The 25,263-nt window shown below is 61.0% G+C and overlaps 2 protein-coding genes and 1 long non-coding RNA gene across 6 annotated transcripts in view; 2 read left to right on the forward strand and 1 right to left on the reverse strand.

The window, feature by feature from the left end:
- Window positions 1-1,516: 1,516 nt before the first annotated feature.
- On the forward strand, window positions 1,517-8,784 carry LOC123816176. Its single transcript, XR_006785232.1, has 3 exons — window positions 1,517-1,683; window positions 1,891-2,164; window positions 2,621-8,784. It is a non-coding gene; the product is annotated as an uncharacterized LOC123816176 (long non-coding RNA).
- Window positions 8,785-9,415: 631 nt separating this feature from the next.
- Window positions 9,416-19,085, forward strand: POLR3H (RNA polymerase III subunit H). Of its 2 annotated transcripts, none has more exons than XM_045834742.1 (7): window positions 9,416-9,470; window positions 9,743-9,873; window positions 11,111-11,207; window positions 14,735-14,821; window positions 15,360-15,423; window positions 16,841-17,042; window positions 17,882-19,085. In XM_045834742.1, exons 2-7 carry the CDS (start codon window positions 9,763-9,765, stop codon window positions 17,933-17,935), a joined length of 615 nt encoding a protein of 204 aa, XP_045690698.1. In that variant the 5' UTR covers window positions 9,416-9,470; window positions 9,743-9,762; the 3' UTR covers window positions 17,936-19,085. The 2 variants fall into 2 exon arrangements, with proteins under 2 accessions (XP_045690698.1, XP_045690699.1); XM_045834743.1 differs by having other exon boundaries at window positions 9,438-9,483.
- Window positions 19,086-19,228: 143 nt separating this feature from the next.
- The window catches only part of ACO2 (aconitase 2), a 41,567-nt gene continuing 35,532 nt past the window's right edge, over window positions 19,229-25,263 (reverse strand). For all 3 annotated transcript variants that reach the window (XM_045834736.1, XM_045834737.1, XM_045834738.1), the window contains 9 exons: window positions 24,292-24,449; window positions 24,084-24,157; window positions 23,528-23,639; window positions 22,722-22,844; window positions 22,326-22,481; window positions 21,182-21,373; window positions 20,707-20,839; window positions 20,147-20,268; window positions 19,229-19,722 (listed from right to left, as the gene is read on the reverse strand). In XM_045834736.1, the coding sequence (XP_045690692.1) occupies window positions 19,585-19,722; window positions 20,147-20,268; window positions 20,707-20,839; window positions 21,182-21,373; window positions 22,326-22,481; window positions 22,722-22,844; window positions 23,528-23,639; window positions 24,084-24,157; window positions 24,292-24,449 (1,208 nt within the window). In that variant the 3' untranslated portion in view covers window positions 19,229-19,584. The remainder of the gene's footprint in view (window positions 19,723-20,146; window positions 20,269-20,706; window positions 20,840-21,181; window positions 21,374-22,325; window positions 22,482-22,721; window positions 22,845-23,527; window positions 23,640-24,083; window positions 24,158-24,291; window positions 24,450-25,263) is intronic.

The raw sequence follows: 25,263 nt of genomic DNA on the forward strand, positions 1-25,263 counted from the left end.
CGTCTCTCTTGGGGCCCCAAAGCTTCTTTTTTTGGAAAGTGGCTTTTATTGCCGGGCCAGGGTATAATTTGCCCTGCCAGGTGGGAGGCACTGCTGAGGAATGCAGGGGAGGAAGAGCTGGGGGCAGCTCGCATTCCTGCCAATTAGAGAGTAAGCGGGGTGGCGAGCGAGCAAGCGTGAGCTTGAGCAAGCGTGAGCTCAAGCAAGCGTGAGCGTGAGTATACCTGTGAGCGTGCATGATGGGGGGCTGTGGGGCGGGGCTGAGTCTGGGAGGGTGGAGGCCACCGCAGAACGGGCCCCCCAGAGGGTGCTCCAGACCAGGGTGGGGACGGGGACAGCTGGGTCCCCAGGGACTCTCCTACTTCCCTCTGCCCTCTGGGCCTTCCGCGTGGCCCCTGCCTTCCATTAGCACCAAAACTGAGCTCCGTCTGCCCCTCACTTGGCTCTGAGATCCGTGTGAGGGAATGCACGTCGGCCAGTCACAAGAACTCACCGCTTTCTCGGGAGGCCCTTGAGATACTTGTTTTGAATTGAGGAGGACCCTAAGGGAGTGACAGGCTGGCCCCACACACAGCGGGGGAGGCTGCGTCCACCCCTCCCGGAGAGTTCTGGGTGTCCGCAGCAGATAAGCCCCGGGTGTGACTCTCAGCCCAGCACGTTAAGGCTGTGTGACCTTGGGCAAGTCTCTTGTGACTCTGATCCTCCACAGCGCCCTCTGTAGGGGAGGGAGGAGAGGACTGTTGGGGGTTCAAGTGCACTAGCCATTAGGCTGGGGCCGTTTGGAGGAGGCATCGACAAAGGAGTTTCTCCTCCTTCATCCAGCCCCCTCTCCTCAGCCTCAGAGTGGAAAGGAGGAAGGCTTTCCCTCATACACCCTCAGTACTACTGAGACAGGCTGGCACTGTCAAAACAAGTCTCACTAAAATAAAAATAAAAATAAAAAGGGGGGGATTTAGCAGGGAAACAATCATCAAAAACACCAAAGGTGGATAAAAATAGCTGGTAAGGAGCACCGAGGTCGTCCCACTTGTCGGGCCACCTGCTTTGCCCCGGTTTCCGAGCTCACGGCAGCCCATGCTCCGCTGCAGCCGCCCCTGTGTGCCGGCGCGGGGACAGGCTCCGACGGGGGGGGGGGGGGGCTGCTGTGTTCACCGCCCGGCGTGAGGGGCGTCTGAACCCAGGGCACCCGGCGCTCCCACGTGCCCCGCGGTGCCAGAGCCTCCCAGAGCTGGCTCGCACCGTCTGCACTCCTGACCCAGGGGGAGAGACCAGATGCTCGCCGCCACCGGCGCTGCCCAGGCCCAGAGCGCTGACTCCTCGCCCCCCCACCCCCGCCCCCGTCGGAGGACCCGCCCCCAGGAATCTGCCCACTTTTAATTTGTTTCCTTCTTTGCCGTCCTCTCTTCCAAAGATAGTAAGTTTCCATTGTCTCATCTGCTTCTTTTTTTTAAAAAGATTAAATGCTTTTTTAAAAGATTTTATTTATTTATTTATTTTCAGAGAGGGAAGGGAGGGAGAAAGAGAGAGAGAGAGAAACATCAATGTGAGGTTGCTGGGGACCGTGGCCTGCAACCCAGGCATGTGCCCTGACTGGGAATCGAACCTGCGATGCTGTGGTTTGCAGCCCTCGCTCAATTCACTGAGGAGCTACTCCAGCCGGGGTTCATCTGCTTCTCATAACAAGTCCGTGAGGTTTGCCTGGGTGAGGGAACAGGCCGGGAGGGGTGGCGGGGCTCCACGGGGTCCCCGAGCTCAGAGGGGACGGGGACAGAGCAGCAGCCTGAGCCCCGGGCTCCAGACCTGGGCCGCGGTGGACCCCTGGTGATTCTCACCGCCCACCGCCCACTGTCCCCTCTTCTGGGGACGCCCCTCTCCTCTCTCGGGCCACAGGACCCCTGGCCCAGGCTCGGCCAGTGAGACCCGGTGCCGGGACTTGGTCTGGGATCTCCCTGCGGCTGGCTCATCCCGGAGGCTCCTGAGTCTATGCGGCATTGGCCTTGAGCTGTCTGTGGACCAGCGGTGGATTACAAACACACAGAGGCCAGCAGAGGGGCGTGGCCAGGGAGGACTTCTCCAAGCTAATGATGTTTCAGCTGAGCCCCAGCTGACCAGAAAGAGCCAGCGTTGCCAGAATCCAGAGAGAAGACATCGTCAGAAGGGGACGGTGGGTCGGGGGGGCCCACAATGGGCATGAGCTTCCAGGGGCCTGAGCGGGAGGAAGGAGGCCGGTGCGCTGTGAAAGAGGCCGAGGGTTGGGCAAAGGCCCGGGGCCCGGCCCTCCCTGCACCCTCCCTGCACCCTCCCTGCACCCTCCCTGCACCCTCCCTGCACCCTCCCTGCACCCTCCCTGCACCCTCCCTGCACCCTCCCTGCACCCTCCCTGCCTGTCCAGCCTTTTCTCTCCAAGGCTCCTCCCCGCCAGCTGGTGAACACGTGCAGGGCTGCGGGGCGGCCGGAACAGCGAACGGCGGAGGCTGGGGCGAGGGTCGAAGTAGCGCTACGATGTGCTCGACAGCGCGGAGAGGGCACAGCTGCTCATTCAGGAAATGAGCAGCCCGTGGCGCAACCCACCCGCCCACACACACCGTGAGTAACAAAGAAATCGTCTGCTTCAAACCAGGGGCTCCGCCACTGAGGCTATTTTTGTGAAAAGCTGAGGATTCAAAAGCGCGTCTCCTTGAAAGCCTCCCTGATCTCGGAGGAGCTGAAGACGCAGGGGCAGAGCTGAGCGGCACCTGAGTCCTGTTCACTCCGCCGGAATCATAATCCCCGCCCCATTGCTGACGGCCCGCCCACCAACAGGGGCCAGTCCGGGACAACCGCGGCCTCGGTCCCCATAACCTTTTAAAGTACGTACATGCCTAAGGGGTTGGTGCCAATTTGGCAGACGCAGGAACTCCGGCACAGAGAGGTTAAGAAACCAGCCCAGCGTCACACAGCTGGTACTGGAGCTGGGATTGACACTCAGGAATTCTGGCTTCCATTTAAAGAATAGTTGCACTATTATTCTTCGCTCCACCACGCTGTCTTTGAAACGCCTTCTCAGGTCCTTGCACGCCCACCTCCTCCACCGGGCACTTGTCCCCACCCTGTCCTCTGGTTCCTCTCTCCGATCTCACTACTGCCCTTTCGCTGGAGATCTTTTTCTGCAGCTCTGACCGCACGATCCGTTCATTTTGTTTACACGCGTAACGAGTATCGTTTGACTACCTACTATGTACCAGATGGTCTGGGCTCAAATACCGCAGGGAATAAGGCAGACACCTGCCCTGAGTTTACAACACTGTCTCGTCCAGGGAGAGACACGGCACCAAGCACACAAGCACATCAATGTATAATCACAAATCTGAAGATGACGAATCTGACACCCAGGAGACTAGGAGGGCCAAGTCTAGCCGCCGACATGGAGGGCTGGGAGACGAGTGCTCTGACAAGGGATCCTATAGGCCAAACCCCCACGATGACAAGGATCCAGCCTTGTGAAAAGCAGGGAAAAGTGTTTCTTAAGGAGGGAATAGCATGCGTGAACTCCCAGCGGCAGGAAAGAACTCTGTGCATTCAAGGAAATTAAAGTCCCTGGCGTGGCTACAGCTGGGAAGAGGAGGGGAGGAGAGCGGGGACCGTACTGGGGAGGGTCTGGGGGACCTAGTGCGAGGCAGGCGCCTCATCGGAAGTGAGATGGGGAGAAAGGGCACCGTTCTGCCTCTAGTGCCGCCGGCAGCCTGGCGGTCCTGTCCAGGGTGACGATGGGTGTGAGCAGGAGAATGAGGGAGCACTGAGGGGTCCCCGGCCTGCCCCCCCCCGTGTCCTGTCCTGAGGACCTGGGGCTGGAGCAGCCAGGCTGACCTCCTGCTGGTGCAGGCCTGGGATGGGCTGTGAGCCGGGGCTCCATCAGACATGTGTACACACACACACACACACACACACACACTCCTGAACACCCTGGGCTGTGTGCCTGCACCTTCTCAACACCTGGGGCTCACCCCCATCCTCACCTTCTGAGCGAGGCTATCTCTGAACCGCCCTGACTAGAGTGGCAGCCCCTGTCCCACGCTGTCCCATTATCCGGGTGACCTTTCTTGATAGCAATGCCCGAAATGACCTCCTGCGTCTGTTTGTTCCCCATTTTCTGTCGGCCCCCCTCCCCGCTCCCCCAGAGCAGGGGCAGCCCCAACAAGTGCCTGTTGACTTTCTGCCCTTGCTTTCGGCTCAAGACGAAGCAGAGAGCAACATCCCAGGACGCTTCATTTAGGTCCCTTCCAGAATCACCGTTCCCGATGGCACTTCGGCTGCGCCTTTGCCCGCATGGAGGGGTCATTTTAAAAGTGCCCCAATGAGAATGGTTCTGGGGCCTGTCCGGACACCATCCAGGGCGCCCTTCCGTCCCCCAAAGCCCGCACTCCTCACGAACCTGGAGAGAGTCCTCCCAGGGCCCAGAATCAAGGAAACCTGGTTAGTTTCCATGTGTAATTGACATGTTTTTCTCTTTGCTTTGATTGCTGGAAAGCCCAGGGGCAGGTTCTTCCACTGCCAGCGAGTTTACAGGACCACGGCCATCTCCAGGCTAATCTGTTCTCGTCATCCTTTCGTCTAATCCAAGAAATATTGGTCCTGGGCTTCCCCTTCACTGGGGAATCGACAGTGAGTGAAGCAGACGGAACCCCTGTTTTCACGGCACTCACAGTCAGCAGGGAGAGACAAGAAAGCAACCTAATAAGTACCTATGCCCTATGTCAGGGGGCAATAAACGCTACAGAAAACTATTAAGGAGGGAAGGGGGGAAGGGAGCCCGGGTTGGTCTGCAATTTAAAAAGGGGGTATGTGTGTGTCAGGGAAAGGTGACACCGCGGTGACATTAAAGCAAGGGCTTGGAGGAGGTGAGGGATGACAACCAGAGGGTGGTGAGAGGAAGGATGTTCCAGGGAGAGGGAACAGCAGCAGACAGAGGCCCCGAGTGCAGAGGCAGGAGAGCCATCAGGCAGAGGAATGGGGCACGTGGTCACAGGGGTAATGGGGTGCGGGCCCTCAGGGCAGTGAAGGCTCGTCCCTGAGTGAGACGGAGCCTTGCGGGGTCCGGAGGGGAGGACTCCGAGTTTCTGAGCGTTGTTATGACAGCATCTCTCTGGCATCTGTGTTGAGCGTAGACTGGGGGACAGGATAGGACACCAGGGGAGGCTGCTGCCAAGGCCCAGGGGGGAGTGTGGCTGGGACCCCCGAGCAGCCACGAAGGGGTTGGGGAGGCGTTGGAATCTGGATGCGTCTTGGAGGTAGAAGCAACAGGATTTCCTCAAGGTTCACAGGGGCGTGAGAGACCGAGGGGAGTCAAGGGTGACTCCCAGGTTGGCCTGAGCAGCCGGAGCAGTTGCTGTCTGGGACGGGGAGACGGTGGTGGAAGCGGGTTTGGGGTGGGGTGACCAGCAGTTCCGTTCTGGTCCAGGTTAAGTTTGAGTTGAGAAAGGGGGATTTGGAGCAGGCAGGGTGCGTGAGTCTGGTGCTCCGGGAGAGGGCTGGCCGGAGATGGACGCAGGAGCCAGCCGTCCGCGGGCGCTGCTGAACTCGGCCAGGCCCCAAGGGGTCAGCAGGCAGGAGTACAGACCCCAGAGAAGCGGGCTGAGGCTGCCTGCCCACGTTCCCGGTGCTGAGAGGAGAGTATGCGGTGAGGGGGGCCGGGGGGCCTGGGCTCCTGGAAGCCAGGTGGAAAGAGTGTGCGAAAGAGGAGGGACTGATCAGCTGAGACCAATGTGGCCAATCAGGACTGAGAATCACCACTGGCTATGGCAACGTGGAGGCCATTGGTGAGCTTGAGCCAGCAGTTTGGGTTGAGAGGACAGGCTGGCACAACATAGGCAAGGGCCCTGACCGGGAACCGAACCGGCGACCCTTTGGTTCACAGGCCAGCGCTCAATCCACTGAGCCACACCAGCCAGGGCTCATCCTTTTTTTAAAAGAAGAGTCTATTTAGTTTTAGAGAGAGGGGTGTGAGAGAAACATTGATCGGTTGTCCCTCACACATCCTGGCTGGCGCCCTTTTGGTTTGCAGGATGACGCCCAACCCCCTGGAATCCGCCAGTCAGGCCCACTCTCGTCCTTTGTTTACGGCTTCGTATGATTCCATTCTGTGAGACACTGTGTGTTTTTACCCAGTGCCCCCGGGGCGGACAGCCATTCGAGGTCGGACCTGTTATTATCTCCAGTTTACAGAGGAGCCACTGAGGTGCCGGCAGGCTCAGGGGCTTCCCGGCGGCTCAGCCGCTCGCTGCGGTGGGAACGCCACGCCCGCAGCCGCGGGCTTGGCCGTCCTCCGCCTCCCGGATGAGTTTCCAGCTCTGCTTTCTCCCTCGCTCCTACACGCTTAGCAATGACTTGACCACCCTTTTGTTCATGCGAATGCCACACATTTACAAGCCTTGACCAGGTGCCAGGCTCAGGGCAAGGCCCAGAGGATGTGAAGGACGGGACAGAGAAGTCCTGTGCCGCACAGGAGTGGGCAGGCCGAGTCTGTGTGTGTTTTGTAAGCCACCCCCAGTCTTCCTCGAATGACAGAGAGAATAAAGAAGCCTGGTCCCTGTTTTTCACTAACGAGGAAACCAGCCGTGCCAACGAATGACTGTGACAGTCCTGGGAGCTGAACACTGCTAAAGAAGCCTGGGAACCCAAAACACTGAACTCTGCAACGCTGGCCCCATTCCCTGCCACCTCCCAGCAACTCCCCACCACCACCTGGCCCTCCTCCAATTTCCCATCTCTGCGAAAGGCCCACCGCCCAGCCAGTGGCTAAAGCCTTCAGGGATTGGCCCCTCCCACTTCCCATCTCAGGTCATCCACCCTGTCCTGAGACCATCCCCTGAAGACCTCCGGACTCTGCCTCACCTTACTCTGTGGGGCTACTGACCCCTGCCAGGGGCCTTCTCTTAAAGGAGTCACCCATTCCTCCCTGGTCTTGTCTCCACGCCGGCCCCTTCCCATCCACTGTCCATCCAGCCGATGTGTCACTGCATCATTTCTTTGTTCTAACCTTCTAAAGCTTCCCTTTGCTGTCTGTCCTAGGACTAATGTCTGGGAGAAAGAGCCCAGTGCTTAGGACCGTGGGCTCTGGGGCCCGAATCCCAGCTCTGCAACTTAGCAGGTGTGAGACCTTGAGGGACCCGCTTAACCTCTCTGAGTAGGCAAAATTCGAGATACTGTAATGGCATAAACAAGCATGATAAATGCTAATGAGATACATTAGATAATGATAATAATCGCCCCTACCTTTCAAGCTGCCACGAGGATTAAGTTAATGAGGTCCACTCCCCTCCCAGGTGTGCAAACCCTGAACGCTGAGGGTCCCCAGGAGACTTGCCACCAAGGGAGCAACAGGTGGAAAAAGCTTGTTCTGGACTCCGAGGCCCCCTTTCCTCTGACTTCCCAGGGAGCCAGAGCAGCCCTGCCTAAGCTCACTTCTTTCCTGTAATGTTTCTAGAGCCGAAGAAGCCCCACCCGGGCTCTCTCCTGTTGCTCCTTCTATCCTAAGCCCTTCCCTGTTTCCCTGTCCCCAGCTTAAAGAAACATGCTCTCAAAATCAGAAAAGGTCGTGAATATTATAACAGGCCCTGTGCTCTGGGTCACATCTAGGTCTACAACCTCACCAGTTCTCATCTCCTCTATGGACCTGCGGAAACGCTTTTGATTTTCTGAAAGCATCACATTCCCTCCCACTCTGTCCTGTCTGCAGCCCCTCTGAGTTGAATCCAGGGTCCTAGTTCTATTCCATCATATCTCCAACAGCTAGACACACGGCATGTTGAAAAACAAAAATGAATGAATGAGAAAGGCACTGTATTGCATTCTAATGGATATGAATAGCAGTTTTCCAGGTAAAGAAGGGACGGAGGTAGGGCTATGAAAGGGCTTGTTCCACCCTGGGGGCTGGAGGCTCCCAGTGCCGGGAGAACAGAAGGAAGATGAGGTTGGAGAGGAGGGCTGAGCCCAATCCAGACTTTTCTGTGTGGGCACAGGATATTCACAGGGGAAGGCTTTTGTAACAGTGGCAGTTGCAGGAGAGATGGAGGCCCGGAGCTGGGTAAGTGGCTAAGCTCCAGGGGAACAAGGAAGAGGTCTGAACCAGGGCAGTAGCTGCGGGAATAGAATGAAGAAGGAAGATTTGAGAGAAAGAATATAATTTCCTGAGCACTTTTACTGAATGCCTCCTAGGAAAGATGTGAGGGGATTAAGGGAATAAAGAGCAGAAGTAGCATTTTCCCCTGTCTTCAAGTAGCTCAAATCCCAGGATAGGCGGACAGACCTATAAATAAAAATATGAATGCAAGGAAGGTCAAATTCAGTACCACTGCAGCCAGTCTCATAGAAGGATCTCTGTATGTGTAAAATCAGCAAATTAAAGCATCATCCACTTTTGAGTCCTCTGTCACCTACCCCAAGGCTCTTTTTAAGTTCTCAAATTATTGCTAAAACACACTTCAATATATTTTCACAACCCACCAACTTTTAGTAGTATAGACTTAGACTTAGCAGCCCCTGATCTTGGACAAGTTACCGAATTCTCTTAGCCCAAGCCCACATTAGCTATCATATCAAGGTGAATGAGATGAGAACGGGGTGGGGGTGAGGGAGGGCAGAGAATGTGGAGGTGTGGTATTGGGGCAAGATCCTGCAGGGCCTTGTGAGCTACCAGAAAAGTTTTGGACTTTATGCCCTGGCTGGTGCGGCTCAGTGAATTGGATGCCGGCCTGAGAACCAAAGGATCCCAAGTTCAATTCTCAGTCAGGGCACATGCCTGGGTTGCAGGCCAGGTCCCCAGTAGGGGGCGCGTGAGAGGCAACCACACATTTATGTTTCTCTCCCTCTCTTTCTCCCTCCCTTCCCCTCTCTTAAATAAAAAATAAATAAAATACATTTTTTAAAGTTTTGGACTTTATTAGTCCACTGGGAAGCTACTGAGGTGGTTTATTTGTCACAACTTACTACCACTTTTTAACTGAGATGTACTCTATTATAAATGCAAAGATCCTAAGTGTTGAGTTCCGTGAGTTTTGAGAATTGTATACATCTGCGACATTTCTATCACCCCAGAAAGGTCCTGCCTGTCCCTTTCCAGTCAGTTCTCCCGGGTCCGAAATACTGAAGGGTCTAAGTGCACTACTGTGTCTGCGTTTTGAAGGGATCACTCTGGCTGAGGCGGGCGCCGAGGGCAGCCTGAAAGCAGCAAGGACAGCACGTCCGAGGCGAGGTCGCCTAGCAACCAGAAAGCGTTGTCCGAGGGTTGAGAGCTCCGCCCTTGGGGAGGGCCATTCAGGCCCCGCCCCGCCCCATCCAGGCCCCGCCTTACCCGTTCCGCAAAGGAACCAGTAGGCAGCGTCGCCTCGCGAAGTGGGGCGGGCACAGTCTTCTTATTGGTCAATTCTCCGGAAGCGATAGGATTCAGAATCTCGCCTAGAGTCGTGAGACTGTCGGATGCGTGGGGGTGCGCGGTGCGTGGCGGCTGTGAGTGGTGTAGGGTGGGCGGGCTGGTCCGCGCGGCGCGGGCGTGCTCATTTCACGCTGGACTGAGAGACTCTCGCGCTGAGCCTCAGTTTCCTCCCTTCGCAGTAGCGGAACATGTCCCGCACGGGGCATATCAGGCCCTACTGCGCAGCCACACTGCCGACCAGAAGATTATCTCAGCTATTGGGAGGGGACGAGGGGAGCCCGGAGGTCCTCACAGCTCCAGTCCCCGGTGCCTGACTGACCCTCCCGTTCCCAGAGCCCCCAGCGCAGGACAGGATGTTCGTCTTGGTGGAGATGGTGGACACTGTGCGGATACCCCCGTGGCAGTTTGAGCGGAAGCTCAACGACTCCATTGCCGAGGAGCTGAATAAGAAGTTGGCCAACAAGGTACCGCATGGGCCCAGGGGGTCGCGGGAAAGCCTTGGCACGGGAGGGCCCAGCACTGCCCACCCGCATGGTGCAGGCCTGGCTTGGCCATGCAGCTTATCTCAGAACTCGGCTTCCTCACCTGTACGTGGTAACCCTCATCCCACGAGGATGCTGGAGGGAGTCAAAGGGAAACAGGGTTTGAGAAGAGCCCTTGTGACTGTGCAGGGCCAGATTCCACACTTCCAAATTACTTTGCAGCCTTAGGTGAGCATTTACCGATTCTGAGCCACAGTTCCCATTTGTAAAGTAGAAAACAATCACTGCTGTCCACCCAGGCATTGTCTTTGTGAAGACGGCCGGGCAGGAGGCTTACCCATTCATTCCTGCAGGAGAAATGCGTGTGCGCCTTCTGAGTGCCATGCCTGTGTGCCTGGTGCCAGCTCGCCAGAGGTCTCCCACCGCCTTTCCTGTAGTGACCCTCCCTCCTCCGTCAGTCTGTGTCCTGTCACTCTTTCCTTCCCAGCACTTCACTTACCATTCGCTGATTTCTTATTGGTTTCCTGGGTTGCTGGGTGTTTTTTTTCTTTCCTTCTCCATGAGGGCAGGGACCTTGCCCATATTAGGCAAAGCCAGGCACAGAGTAGATGTCCCATAATGGTCTGCCGATTGAATGAGGGACACATAAGCTTTCTCCGTAGAGTGTGGCGGGGACAGCGGATGTGAACGAGAGGCTCCCACGGTTGAGTGTGACGACAAGTTGAGGTGGAGGCTTTGAAGGACAGGTGTTCACATGCCTGCGGAAGAAAGGAGCTTCACCCACAGTGAAGGAGACAGGCTGCTTTGTGAGGGCCTGGAGGAGCTAGCCAGGGTACTAGTCTTTTGTGGTGGGAGGGGCTGGGCCATGCAGGCGGAGGACACAGCATGTGCAAAGGCCCTGGGGCCTTCGGGGAGAATATTGCACCTTCATGGCCTGGAGGAGGCTGGGATGGCCTGGCAGGCCGAAAAGGTGGCAGGGGCCGGGCCACCCAGGGTGTAGGGCTTCCTGAGGTGTGGGACTGCATCCTTAGAACAGCAGGAGGCGATGGGTGGGGTGGGGCCTGCCAGAGGGAGATTGGCTGGTTTTAGTCAGTGCCCCCAACTCATTTCCTGCCGTGAAGTGGGGTGATCACCCCTGCCCTGAGGGGGTGGGTCTCCAGAGAGACCGCCTGGGGCTGGGCCCCGGGGTCACCGTGTGTATGCGCACTGACGCACACAGGTCGTGTACAGCGTGGGACTCTGCATCTGTCTGTTCGACATCACCAAGCTGGAGGACTCCTACGTGTTTCCCGGGGACGGCGCGTCGCACACCAAAGGTGGGTGCCTCTCCCCCTGGGGCATCGGACTCCTGAGGCTCAGTTTCCAGTGGTGAGAGTCCTGTTACGGGGGCTGGGAGACCCGGGGCCTGGTCCCGACTTGGCCGGGGACTGACTGGGTGACGGAGGGCAGGATCTTCTCTCTGGGCCGTAGTTTCCCCCCATATACGAGATGGGAGGGGGCCCTGGCCTGGTAGCTCAGCTGGTTAGCACGTGATCCCAAGAGGCCAAGGTTGCGGGTTCAGTCCCCAGTCAGGGCACATACAAGAATCAACCAGTGAACTGATAAATAAGTGGAACAACAAATCACTTTCTCTCTCTCTCTCTCTTTCCCTCCTTCCTCTCTCTCAAATCAATAAGTAAAAATTTTTTTAAAGAAAGAAATGGGAGGTGGACACATCCTCTCCAGCCCTGAGATTGCGGCTCTGTGTCCATGCCCCCTGGGTGTTGCCTGCTCCTGAGCCCTGCTCCGTGCCTGGCCCTCAGGCTGTTCGGTGTGGGGCAGTGGCAGGGCGGAGGGAGGGAGGGAGCGGGTGAGGCAGCTTAAGCCACGTGGAGAGGTCAGAGGTGTGGAGAGCGGAGGGGAGCGCAGCCGCCCCTCCCGAGGAAGGCTGGTTGGGGGTGAGGGATTTCGAGGGCAGTAGGACGTAATGGCTCACAGTGTGGCCTCTGGGTTCAAATCCCAGCTCTGCCACTTCTTCACTGTGTGTGTCCGAGCTTCGTTTCCTCGCCTGTAAAATGCATTTAACAGTAGTTTTGCTGTTACAGGACTGTTGTGAGGATTACCGTGTTAATGCATGGAGGGCTCTTAGGACAGGACTTGGGTGCATAGTGAACTTTTTGCCCCAAATCTGTGGGTGAAGATTTTATTTATTTATTCTTTTTTTAAATAAATCTTTTTTAAAGATTTTATTTATTTATTTTTAGAGAGGGAAGGGAGAGAGAGAGAGAGAGAGAGAGAGAGAAGAGAGAAACATCAATGTGCTGTTGCTGGGGGCCATGGCCTGCAACTCAGGCATGTGCCCTGACTGGGAATCGAACCTGCGATGCTTTGGTTCGCAGCCCGCACTCCATCCACTGAGCTACGCCAGCCAGGGCCTTTATTTATTCTTAGAGAGAGGGGAAAGGAGGGAAAAAGAGAGGGAGAGAAACACTGACCTTACCAGGGAACATTGGTATCTCTGTTACATGTGGTCTCACCTTTCAGTAGGCTGGAGTTGGCTGAGAGCCCCTGCTCTTATCCCATTGGCCAAAGCAGGTCACGTGGCTGCAGGCAGCTTCCGGGGATGGAGAAGTAGGCTCCACCTCTCCACGCTGTCCCACTGCCGAGGGGTGTGCCCTAGGGGTGGGAGGGAGATGCAGAGGAAGGATCCCCTTTGTGAAGAGCTCTCCCGGAGGGAGTGCGCCGTTCTTCACTCTCCTGCCTGGACCCAGCCGAATCAGAAGCAGGGGGCAAGGGGGCCATTTAGGTGGTTCAGGGCTCGTCGGAGTCTGGGCAGGAGACCTGCTGTGTCTGCTCCAGGCCCGCGGAATTGGAATCGCAGTGTCTGGGGGTGGAGCCCACTGCGCATCCCACGGCCCGGCCCGGCCCCATCCTCGCGGGCCCTCCAGCTGGCCTGTGGCCTTCTGTTGTGTTTGAACTGGGGTGCAGTTCAGCTCATGTACCGTAAGGTTCACCCTTTTAAAGTGAACTTTTAAAGTTCACCCTTCCAGTGACTTTTCGTGGATCCACGGAGCTGTGCGACCATCACCGCCAATTCCAGGACACTCTCATCGCCCCAGGAGAAACCCCGTGTTCACTTGGTTCGCTCAGCCCCTGGCGCCACTCGTCTCCTTCTGCCCTGGGTCTGCCCGCCCCGGGCCCCTCCCAGAGGCAGGACCACACGCTCAGTGGCCTTTGTGAGTGGTGTCCGTCACGCAGTGTGGTGTCCTCCACGTGGCAGCGCTCGCCAGCACTTGCGTGCCCGGAGGCGGAGCGCTGTCCCGGGCTCGCCCTGTGCTTCTGGGTGCGCTGTGGGTGCTCCGGACAGGTGCGCCCCGGGCACCGCGCCCCACTGTCCTGCCCCTCCCCGGAATCCAGGGCCGAAGCCCGCCTGGCGCAGCCTTGGAGACTCGGTAGAGGCTCTGCGGGGGTGCCTTACACTGAGCTGGTGTCGTGTCATGTGGTGGACGGGAACTTCCCGTCCTGTGGGTGGTGACCCTTGGCTGCCCTCCTTGTCTGCTTGCTCTCCTTGTGGCCAGACAAGGCCCTGCCGTCTTCGTGATGGCTGAGACGGCTCTCCTCTCCTCTCGGCTCCCTGCCCGGTGGAGTCACGAGGAGGCAGCCCGGCAGGGTGCTGGGGGCCACGTGGGCCCGCTGCCCCTTGGCAGACCAGGCGGCTGAGGGTGCCGGTGGCAAGAGCCTGTGAGGGGAGTGAGCCTGCCTGAGGAGGGCAGAGTCGGCCCCATGGCCCTGTCTGGCGGTCCCGGCGTCTCCCCGTGGCAGGACAGGGCCGAGCAGCTCGCAGTGTGACCGTGAGCAGGTGACCCAGTCTCTCTGTGCCGCGGTGGCGTGACCGCTGACACGGTCAGACCGGGATAGTCACTCTCCAGCCCTGGCAGTACTCCTGCCAGTGGTGGGCCTCCCTGCCCACGCTCAGCGCTTTAAGCAAGGGGCAGGAGGGACAAGGTGATGATGCTGCCAGACCCTGGGGTCAGAGTCTGTGACGTGGGCAGAGACCTCACCTGATAGTTTCCATGAAGCCCAGCAAATGGGGGCCATCTAGGGCAAGGCCAGAGAACCCACAGAAGCATTTTTAAAAAAAATATTGTTATTGATTTTTCTTTTAGAGGGGAGGAAGGGAAGGAGACAGGGGGAGAAACATCAGTGTGTGGTTGTCTCTCCTGTGCCCCCTCCACGGGGCCTGACCTGGCCCGAAACCCAGACAGGTGGTGCCCTGCCTGGGAATCAAACCAGCAACCCTTTGGTTCGCAGGCCAGCGCTCAAACCACTGAGCCACACCAAGGCCACAGAAGCATTTTCGCTAGGTGATCGGCTCTGTCCCCCTTAATGTCAGGGCAGTTTCAGCATTGCATTCCAGGTCAGAGCTGTGCTTGGGGCAAACTGCACTGGCCAGTGGGGGCCTTTGCCAGGCCCTGCCGCCCTCTGTAGAATTTAAAGGAGGGAGCCTGGAGGAGGACTGGGAGCGACGTGGGGGCCGTTGATGGCCCAGAATACGAACTCAGGTGCGACTCCCCTGATGGATGCGGGAGCCAGCCCCCCCCCCCCCCCGTTCCAGGGCGTTGCTGCTGGCCTCCCACGAGGGCCAAGCTGGGGCCTGGCAGGGAACGGCAGTGTGAAGTTCCCTCTGGCCCCGCTGCTGTGTCTGGGCCCACAGAGGGGGCTCCACGGGGAGCGCCGGCCGGGCTCCTGGAGCAGCCGCGGCCCCTCTGGGTCGGTGTGCTGGCGAGCGAGCGCCGCCCTGGTGGAAGCACCTGTTCCTCACGTGCTTGCTCATCACGGATGCGCTCGCTTCCTTCGTTTGCAGTCCATTTTCGCTACGTGGTGTTCCACCCGTTCCTGGACGAGATTCTGATTGGGAAGATCAAAGGCTGCAGCCCCGAGGGAGTGCACGGTAATGGCGGCCCCTGCTCCCCAGACGGGACCCGGGAGCACGGTGGGACCAGTGGCTAGGGCTGAGCCCAGGCCAGCCGGCCTCCCTTCAGCTCCTGTGCTCGGCCACGGGGTCGGGGGAGCAGTCAGGTGCAGAAGCAGAACGTCGCCACGGTGTCAGAAGAGCTGGTCGGCGAGAACGCGCAGCCCCTCTCGTGTTCCTGTCACAGTGAGGACCTCGGTGGGCTGCGAGGCTTCCCCACGAGGCCGAGCGTCAGGGTGGGCCCTGGAGCTGCTCAGGGTGACGACTCGGGCCTCGGCACACACCGGTCCATGCTGTGTGCGGTGTCCACCTGAGGTTTGGGATGGCCGCTCGGGGTGTGGGGGTGGCAGAGGCAGAGGCCCGTGTGGGACTCCGAGGGCGGGGCGGGGCCCAGGTTTCTCTGGTGACGTCTGCCCCCCGGGCAGCACGTGCCAAGGGGCTTTCCTCTCGAGTATCCAGACCCTCAATGTGGCACCGTCCACCGTGAGCCCCGGTCCCACGCTGTCACTCTCTTCAGTCTCTCTAGGGTTCTTCGATGACATTCTCATCCCCCCAGAGTCGCTGCAGCAGCCCGCCAAGTTGTATCCTCCCGAGGTCAGCATGGGGCGCAGGGGGGCTCTGGGCGCTCTGGAGGCTGGTCCTCACCCCCCGGGGGCGGCCCTGGGTCCTCCTGTGGTCTGACGCTGCTGGCCTCTGTGCCCACCCTGCCTGGGCTCCCCACGCTGCCCGGGGTGCCCACGTGCCGGTCCCCTGTCTGGGCTGCGGGGCCTGGCAGTGTGTAGGGTGTGCGCTGCAGGCAGGGAGCTGTTCGCCCCTGCCCCCTTTGCTTCGGTGGTCCCTGCAGGAGTCGTCCCAAGGTGACTTCCCTGGGGAGCTGTGCCCTGACTGGCTCCCCTCCCCTCCCCTCCCCTCCTCTCCCCTCCCTGCTGGGCTGCACGTGGAAGTAGCATCAAGCATCTGAGGGGTTGGCTGTGAGGGTCCTGGGTGGGGTTGGCGCCCTCTGCTGGTCTTCCCCATTGTCCCTGCCCCAGCCGCTCGCTTGCTGCACTGGGGTTGTCTGTTTTTGCACATCCTCACTGAGGCTGCTCCTTGGGAGGGACCCGGTTCTGTGGGGACTGTACACACTGTGCCCACCGCAGGACCCGGGGCTGCCACTAGAGGGCAGCGTGGCTCCTCAGTGAGGGCTCTGCAGGGCGACCAGGGGCTACCCTGCCCTTCCGCCAGGCACACGGCCCTGGCTGGGCCTGCGCAGGGCCAAGGCCAAGGCCTCCGTGAGTCTAGAATTTGTCAGAAACCCTGGCCCAGCCCTGTCGGTCCTCTCGCCAGCTGTGGGCCCTCAGGCACGTGACCTTCCGTCCCACCGCCAGCCCCTTGAACGCGAGGGAAGTCCTTGCGCTGCCCGGTCAGTGTCAGGAGGCGTGGGTGGCGAGGGGTGTGGAGCCACACCGGGCACGGAAGCAGGCCAGCGTTCGCTAACAGGGGAGGGCCGACCGGAAGCCCTTTCCGCGTTTTCCTCCTCACCACGCCCTTGCAAGGGGCACCTTGCCACACAGTCCCTGTTTTATTCGCGGGGACCCTCAGGCCCAGACCTGAGGTCGGGCCTGACCCCAGGTCATAGCTGGCAGGTGGCGGAGCTGATGCTGTATTTGGCCTCTGAGAGGACCCACAGGCGGATTCAGACCGGGCAGCGAGGGGACCCCGGGCAGCAGCAGGCCGTGGTCATTCCCATCTTGAACGCCGCTCTTGAGCCTCCGTCCGGCTTTTATGGCCTGGGGGGGTGCTGGGCGGGGGCCGTGTTCCCCAGCTGGATGCCGGCCCCCAGCAGCTCTCGCTCCTTTCTGGGGGACCTGCCCCCGGCCCCGCCTTGCCCTGGCTCGTGGGCCTGCTTTCCCTGGGACTCCCAGCCAAAGGGGGGGGGGCTGGGTGCTGGGGGAGGAGGCCCCAACCCTCAGGAGCTCCCCCACGGCTTGAGAGTTGCCTTGACCTGGGCCCACGCAGCGACGAGGCGGAGCAGATGTGGGTGTGGGAGTACGAGACGGAGGAAGGCGCGCACGACCTGTACATGGACATCGGGGAGGAGATCCGCTTCCGCGTGGTGGACGAGAGCTTTGTGGACACGTCCCCCACGGGGCCCAGCTCCGCCGAGGCCGCCTCTGCCAGCGAGGAGCTGCCCAAGAAGGAGGCCCCGTACATGCTTGTGGTGAGACGTCCCGAGGTGCTGCTAGACCCCGGGGGCCGTGGGGCGGCAGAGTCCCGCGGCGGAGTGGTGGGGGAGCCGCTTCCCGGTGCGGCGACCTGGGTCCCGGCGCTGGAACCCTCTCCCAGCAGGGCAGGGTGCGCGTCCCTGTGTGGTCTTGGGCAGTCGCTGCACCCTGGGCAGCCGTGGTCTCGGGGGGCTGGGGCAGGACGCCTCCAGGTGAGGTGATCAAGTGGTCAGGAGTCAAAGCCCCGAGAGGACGCATGAGGCTGCGGAGGGGTGAGCCTCAGGGCTGCTGCCCAGCCAGATCTGACTTGGGTTTGATTTGCCTCTTATTTTCGTGAACTCAGGCAGACACACATGGCAAAAGTGGGGGTTCAGGGGCCTCCTCGTAGGGCTCCCGGTGCCGTGTGGGCCCTGGGTTATTCCTTTGGGGGCAGCTGACTCTGCCAGGGGTCCAGGTGGCCCAGGGCATCCCCTCTCTGCGTATTTGGCAGCAGCAGGGCCTTTCTGGCAGGAAGACCACGGGGGGCTCGGGAGGGCATGCTCATGGCGGGCCTGCAGTGCCCGGGTTTGGACAGGCCTGGGGACAAGAGAGGGGACCTGACCCCCAGGCCTTGAGGCCAGGGCCGTGTCCTCAGGAAACTAGCACTCCCCTTAGAGGCCTCAGGAGAAGCTGGGGCGGGAGAGGGGGTCTGGCTGTGCGCCCACACGCGCCCCTTGCCAGCGCTGGGCCCGCCTGGTGCCCGAACAAAGGGCCCCTCCGCCCCCCGTCGCAGGTGGCACAGCCCTGAAGGTGGGTGACATGCACCTGTTCTCCCCCCCGCCGCCCCCTCCGGCAGGGATCCATCAGTGAGCCGGGCCTGGGCCTCCTCTCCTGGTGGACTAGCAGCTAGCCCTGGGCCCAGCTGCGGACCGGCCTGCGTCCGCAGACCCCAGCCCTCGGGAGGGGCCCGAACCCCGCGGCAGCGCACAGACGCCGAGGAACTGAGAGTGCAGCGAGGACCTGCGGGGCGGGGCCGCGAGTGCCCTGCCAGCCCGTCCCCTCCCCTGCCGCCCAGGCCGGAGTCCTCTTCCCGGAAGGCCTGCTCTCGGTGACAGCAAAGACATTTAATAAACAATGGCAACCCCCGTTGAAGAGCCACCGGTCTCCCTGGCTGTCGTCAGGACCTGTCGTTGAGGTGCCACAGCGGGGGCAGCATGCCCTTCCTCTCTTCACGTCACTTGTGGAGATGGCTCCCCCGCCACAGCAGAACGTGGGGGCTGCGAGATCCAGGCCGCCTCCGGCCAGGCTTTGGGCTGTTGAGCCTGGTGGCTCCCTGGGGTGACACAGGGAGCAGAAGGCTGGCCCTGGGTGGCTGCCGGGGCCACGGAAGAGCCTGAGGGTAAAGAACAGGCACCTTCCTTCCCGCCAGCTTGTGGGCGGCGGACGCTGTGGGCTCTGCTGGCCCCCGCTAAGGGCAAGTGACCAGCTATGTCCCCCCGTCAGTAGAGCAGGAAGCCTGGGGACAGCTGTCCCCCTCAGACCACAGCCACATCGGGAACACCCCGTGGGTCTGCCACGGGCCCCCAGAGCCTGACATGGGTGCAAGCACCCGGCGTCCACTCACCAGAACGGCTCTGCCGGGCTCCTCTCGCCCTGCCCCAGTTCTGCCGGGGCCAGGACACGGGTTTGTGGTTAAGTCTCGTCCTGGTGAAGGGGCCCTGTTCTGGCCTTTTTGGCCCACACTGGGCACGGGAGCATGGGGGTGTGGGCAGTGCCAGGGAGCAGTGTGCACCGTGGGCCAGCTGTGACCTTGGACAGGGTGGCCTGGGTGGAGGGTCTGGGCTGCCCCACTGGAGTCTGGCGGACCGGCTGCCCGGGGGAAGGGGGGCGGCGGTACAGGAGTTCTGGCAGAGCAGCACCGGGGCCTGGTTTTAGCTGCACGGGGAGGGAGGAGTTCCCCTGGGGCGTTCCACCTGGGCCCAGGGCCCCCTGGGGCGGAGGGAGGGGAGGCTGCCCTGCGATGGACGTGGGGCAGGGCAGGGAGAGGGGCCGAGAGGCGGGAGCCTGCCAGCTCACGTCCCCACGGCAGCGTGGGGTGCAGCTGCGCCGTGGTTATCGAGGGCCTCCACCAGTCCCTGTGACAAGACCCCCGCAAACCCCGGAGTTGACGATGCCGCCACCACTCACACACGGGAGCCGTCACTGAATGTGGATTCTTATTTTTCTTGCAAGACCAAAACGTTCTTTAAAATCCTCCAGCCACCAGTGAAATGATCAGACAGGAGAAAAACTCTAGGTGGAAGTCTTGTCATCAAAAATAAATAGAGTTGGTTCACGATCTGAACCAGTCTGAACCAGCTGAGAAGAGGAAGGCAGATTAGCCACCCTGCAACCACGGTCACTCCGCGGGCTGAGGGAGCGGAGGGCGGGAGGCCTGGCCACGCCGTCCTCGTGCAGGAGGCCGCGGCCAGACGGGACTGGGCGCGGTCCTGATGACACGCGGAGGCGTGCCCGTGCCACCAGAGCTGAGTCCGAGGAGCAGGGCGGCCCGGCGGGCCCTCACTGCTGCTGCAGCTCCTTCATTCTGTTGAGCGCGCTGCCGGCGCGGAACCACTCGATCTGGGTCTCGTTGAAGGTGTGGTTCAGGAGGATGGTCTCCTGGGTCCCGTTGGGGTGCTTGATGATGCATTTCAGGGGCTGCGGGACAGGAAGCAGGTGTGGGTGGAGCGGCCCTTTGGGACACGGCCCCGGGTTCTGCTGGAGGGCCAGGAGGCAGGGCGCCGCTCTGGGGCCTCGGGGGCCGGCAGGTGAAGGAAGTTCTGAGCTGGGTCTGGGCCCAGGTGGCAGCGGCAAGACCGGAATAGCCTAACTCCTGAGGCCACGTGCGTCCTGCTGGGCTGGCTCCACCCTCACCACTGGGAAGGCACCTCCCTCCCTTTCTGGGGGCTGCCCGGGGAGTTTTAAGGGCCCTTGCAGCTGAAACAAAGGCTCGTGGGAAGAGTGCAGGGGGGGCCAGGTGCAGAAGGGGGAGCAAGGTGGCTGCCCCCTGTACCCCCCCCTCCCAGGAGGGCCCCTGGGGAGACGGCATGGCCAGCCCGCTCTCCCTCCCCGGCCCCCTGACCTTGCCAGGGGCAAAGTCCTTCAGGCCTTGGATGGTCAGCTTGTCCACGGGGTGGATCTTGTTGTAGTCGGCGGGGTCGGCGAAGGTGAGGGGCAGCAGGCCTTGCTTCTTCAGGTTGGTTTCTGCAAGGCAGGGGCACACTCAGGCGGTGGCGGGCAGGGCCCCGCCGCCCCTCCGTGCAGAACCTCACCCGCTGGGGGGCTTCCTCTCCTAGGCTCGGTCGGGGCTCTGGACACACCCTCGTCCTACCCCCACCCCCCCACAGACCTGGGGCTGGGGCCCCACACCAGCAGGCGGGGGTGCTCGTGTCTCTGAAGCCTTCCTGACAGACATTCACCAGCAGAAAAACCCCTTTGACCGTGAGCCCTAGATCTGCACTGTTGAGGTGCACAAGTTTGGAAGGAAGGTCAGATCGGTGCTCGCCAGAGGCCGGAAGCTGCGGGCGAGGCCTGGAGACCAGGCGCGTGGCCCCGACCCGACTCAGCCACCGGCAGCGGGGCGACCTTCCTTGGGCTGCCAATGAGGGGAGCGCATGGGGCGGGGCGGGGGCTCCCGCTCACCGTGGATCCTGGCGAAGCTCTTGGTGATGATGGCCCGGCCCCCCAGGTGGCGGGGCTCCAGGGCGGCATGCTCCCGGCTCGAGCCCTCGCCGTAGTTCTCGTCTCCAATCACCACCCACTGGATGCCGTGTTTCTGTCGGGCGTGGGAGTGGAGAGGTGTGAGGGAGGAGGGCCTGTGCCCCTGGGCTTCCTGAGGTCCACAGGACAAGGGGCTACGCAGTCCCTTTGTCACCTCCCCAAGGACAGGTGAACCAGGTCCACACTAGGCCCTGAGCGCAGAGAGGTCATGAGGCACGGGCCCCGTCTGTCGTGGGCAAGGGAGGGTGCGAGGGCCCCAGGGCGGGCGCAGAGCCCGGAGCAGCGGGTGCGGGCTCCCGGATGGCGAGCACCCCTTCCCTGGGCCGCCCGCTCTGCCCCACCCGGCCACCAGGAGGTGCCAGAGGACCCCACCCCGTCCCTGTTGAGTCCGACCCACCTTGTAGTAGCGGGCAGTGTCTGGGACAGGACCGAACTCCTGGGTGATGGCATTGCGCACGGAGTTGGCTTTGCCGTTTTCGATGTTGATGGCACCGATGAGCAGGTTGTTGGAGATGTTGTCCAGGTGGCCACGGAACTTGAGCCAGGGGCCAGCAGCTGAGATGTGGTCAGTGGTGCACTTCCCTTTGACCTTGGATGGGTGGGTACAGAGGACAGAGGTCGGGGCGCGGCCCCTGACTGGTGGCCAAGGGGAGAAGCCCTCCAGAGGTGGGCCGCAGGCCAGTGGCCAGGACCCAGGGGGCGACGAGATGAGCAGGTGCGAGACACAGAGTCTACAGTCCTGGCACTGTCACCTGTGGCCGGAGGGGCCCAGCAAGGCCAGCACACCCCTCTCGAAGGCCATGTGAGCGAGAGCTCCAGGCAGGACACTTGAGGGGGCAGCGGCGAGACAGGGCGGACGGATGCCTCTGCTCGCACAGCCTCCGGGCCTCGGCCCCTAGCAGGAGACACCCAGCCCGGAAGGCCAGTCACAGCCCTCATGCCGGACTCGGAGAGCGGAGCGAGGGGGTGGCTCTGGGTCCTGGCAGGCCATTGACCCGTTTCATCTACCGCGTGGGCTGAGTACGGGCGGTGCCACTGCTCGGACCCCCCTTGGTCAACGGCAGACATTCACGGCCCGCATGTTCGGCCTCGTCACAAAGGCTGTGTCAGCTCGGCGCCCAGACACAGGCCACACCACTGATGCCCGGCTGTGGGGACGGCAATCGATGGCTTCCGGGGCCCATTTGGTCAAGCCCGAGGGGTGGAGACCTGCTGTGCTGGATCGCACGTGCCTTTCCTGTTCTTCTTGTGGTGCGTTCACTGTCCACACCCCCTGGAGGTGGCACTGACCAGTCACAGCCGGATGGCTGGGAGCCCCAGACAGCAGCCGGCGTGGGGCTGCAGAGAAGGGGACTCTGGGCTGCAGACGCCCCGGCCCCTCTGCAGCTAACCCCTCCCTCCGCCCCCACCTTAACCATGTCCCGCTCCTTCCCGTGCCCAGAGGAGGGTGTGTGGTCCCGAGGCCGGCCCCTCCTGGAGATCCGGGCGGGGGGGGGGCCTGGCAGGCAGGGGCTGCGCTCCCTCGCCCCCACGCTGCTGACCTTGATGAGGATCTGCAGGTCCTCCAGGTCTTTCCCATTCCATTTGTCGAAAGGCTCAAGAAGCTGCAGGCGCTGGCTGGTGGGGCTCACATCCACTCGCTGCCCACTGCTGTCCTTGGGGGGGTGCTGGTAGGTGTCCTGCCCGGGGTCGAACTCCTGCAGGGAGACGACAGGGACAGAGACGTCAGTCCCCTCCCGCACAGAAGATGAGCCCCTGTGCCCGAAGCAGATGTAGCTCTCGTGAAAGGTGTCACCCGTGCCTGCCCGAGGCGGGCAGGGCCAAGACGCCTGGATGCTGGGAAGCACGTGTCTGGGCCCCGTGGCACCGGCAGCGGCCTGAGGCACCCGGGCCGAGGCAGAGCTGCAGCGCGAGAGCGGGGGCGCAGAGCGGCTCACCGCGCGGGGGAGCTCGTCCGCGTCCGGGGCCTCCAGCTTGAACTTCTTGCCGTCCTTGCCGGTCAGGAAGTCAGTCTCGGGGTTAAACTTGAGGGTGCCGGCGATGGCCAGGGCTGTGACGATCTGAAATGGGGGTGGCCAGTTTGTTGGTCAGCACCGAACATCACTGCTGTCCCCCAACCCCAGCCAAAGCCTAGATTAAAACTGAGAGTGAAGCCCAGGAAATTTCCAAGTTCTCCGCAGAAGCTGGAGCCGGTCTGCAGAGGACTCGGGAACCAAGGGCAACTGGGCCTCGGCGCCCCACAGGGCAGGGCCAGCGCGGCTGGGTACACTGTCCTCTCGTACAGGGGTGCCGCCCTGGGCTGGGAGAGGCCCTGGCAAGAAACACTGCTGGGATGAGAGTGTCCCCATATGGGCAGCACACTGGGAACGTGAAAGGCCACCGTGTCACTCATTTTTGGCAAACAAGTGTTTCTGAAGCACTCATTTAAGAAATCAAGTCAGGCCCTGGCTGGTGTGGCTCAGTGGACTGAGCACTGGCCTGCGAACCAAAGGGCTGCTGGTTCAAGGCCCAGTCAGGGCACAGGCCTGGGTTGCGGGCCACGTCCCCGGTTTGGGGGTGCATGAGAGGCAACCACACATTGATGTCTCTCTCGCTCCTTCCTTCCCTTCTCTCTAAAATTAACAAGTAAAATCTTAAAGCTGAGCCCCCAGTAAGTGCCTGGAGCGCTGGGCTCACTCCACGTTCGTCAGGACAAGGACTCCGCGTGGCCCGGAGGCGGCGCCAGGGCGCTGGGGCGTCTCACCTCCGGGGATGTGACGAAGGCGTGGGTCTCTGGGTTCGCGTCGTTCCGACCCGTGAAGTTCCTGTTGTAGGAGGTGACAATCGTGTTCTTCTCCCCCTTCTTGATGTCCTTTCTGCCAGGTCAGAGGACAGAGTTAGGGTTGTCTGGCCTTGTCACCCGGCCCATTCTGCCTGCCTCTCTAGAGAAGGGGTATCAGAAAGACCCCAAGAGGGGCCTCCACTGGGGGACTCCCACAGAGAACGGGAAGGAACCCTACGGATCACAGGTCCCCCGAGACCACGGCCTGACTGTGCCGGCCTGGGCCCCCGCCCCTTCCAATGGCTGTGAGAGCCCCTGCCGTGCCCGTTAGGGTGAGGCCTCCTCGCCCTCCTCCCACCGGCCAGGGCTTCGGCCGGTGGCCGCCCGGCCCCGCTGCAGGGCTCTCGGCTCCTCTTCCAGCCCGGCTCTCCGATCCTGCCTGAAGCCCGAGCCTCTTCCGTCCGCCCCAGACACGTTTCCCTCCAGCAGCCGGGGCTCCGCACTCAAGGGACCGCCCTCCCAAAGACGTGCCTCTCACCTGTCCCACTGGCCAATGCAGGGGCCACAGGCATTGGCCAGGACGATGCCGCCGACCTCCCTCAGCACCTGTGCCTGCAGGGGAGAGAGGGCTCAGGGAACTGCCGGGCCCTGCCCGCGCCCTGGCCGACAAGGTTCTGACGCGCCCGGTCCTGAAGCCACGCTACTCAGCAGGCGGGAACCAGGGGCGGGGGCACGCGGGCACTCACGTAGCCGTCCCGCTCAATGGTGGCGCGGATCTGCTCAGAGCCTGGTGTGATGGTGAACTGGGACTTGCACTTGAGTCCATGAGCCAGCGCCTGCTTGGCCACAGCTGCTGAACGCCCCATGTCCTCATAGCTGGAGTTGGTGCAGCTGCCGATCAGACCTGGCGCGTTGTGCGGGGAGAGGGCCAGGAGTCAGGAGGAGACAGCGACCAGAGGTCTCCACCTGACCTCAGACCGTCCAGACCTGGTCAGGTGTTCACCCTCCGTGCTGGGCCAGGGGCTGTTCTTAACAGAGACAGGTCAGAAGCAACCTAACTGTCCAACAGTGAAGAATAGGCTACTCGTGACCCAGCCATTAAGGGAGGGCAGGGTGGCCATCAAACACGCCATTACTCTTACACGAACAGAACCATTGCGTGTGCGGGCACATTAGTGGGCTCACTGAAACATGGACGGACCACCGCTGGGTGAGGGCTTACAGGAGACACTGATTTTCTTCTTAATTTTTAGAGGGGAAGGGAGGGAGAAAGAGAGGGGGAGAATCATCAGTGCGTGGTTGCCTCTTGCGCACCCCCTACTGGGGACCTGGCCTGCAACCCAAGCATGTGCCCCAACTAGGAATCAAACCAGCAACCCTCTGGTTCACAGGCCAGCACTCAATCTACTGAGCCACACCAGCCAAGACTGATTTTCCTCTTTTAGACTTTCTAGAATCCTCTGGCTTTTTAAAGTTGGTTTATAATCTGGGGGGCTGGGGGGTTCTTTTAAAAAAGTCTGTCAGTTACTAAGGAAGTCAGTAAAGACTGGATGGCATCGTGCTATCTACAGATCTCGAGGTGGACCTTCGTATCAATTCAGCTGTTTATGTCCTGACTGTTAAACCACCAAACACGGTGTGCGCTTCGACTAACACGGGCAACACGTTACAGCGTGCCTTGTGCCCTGCGCTGCGGAAGCTCTTTTCACACAGTAAAG

Source organism: Phyllostomus hastatus, unplaced genomic scaffold (assembly GCF_019186645.2).
Source record: "Phyllostomus hastatus isolate PE091 unplaced genomic scaffold, TTU_PhHast_1.1 phas_contig_198, whole genome shotgun sequence".
Taxonomy (NCBI): domain Eukaryota; kingdom Metazoa; phylum Chordata; class Mammalia; order Chiroptera; family Phyllostomidae; genus Phyllostomus; species Phyllostomus hastatus.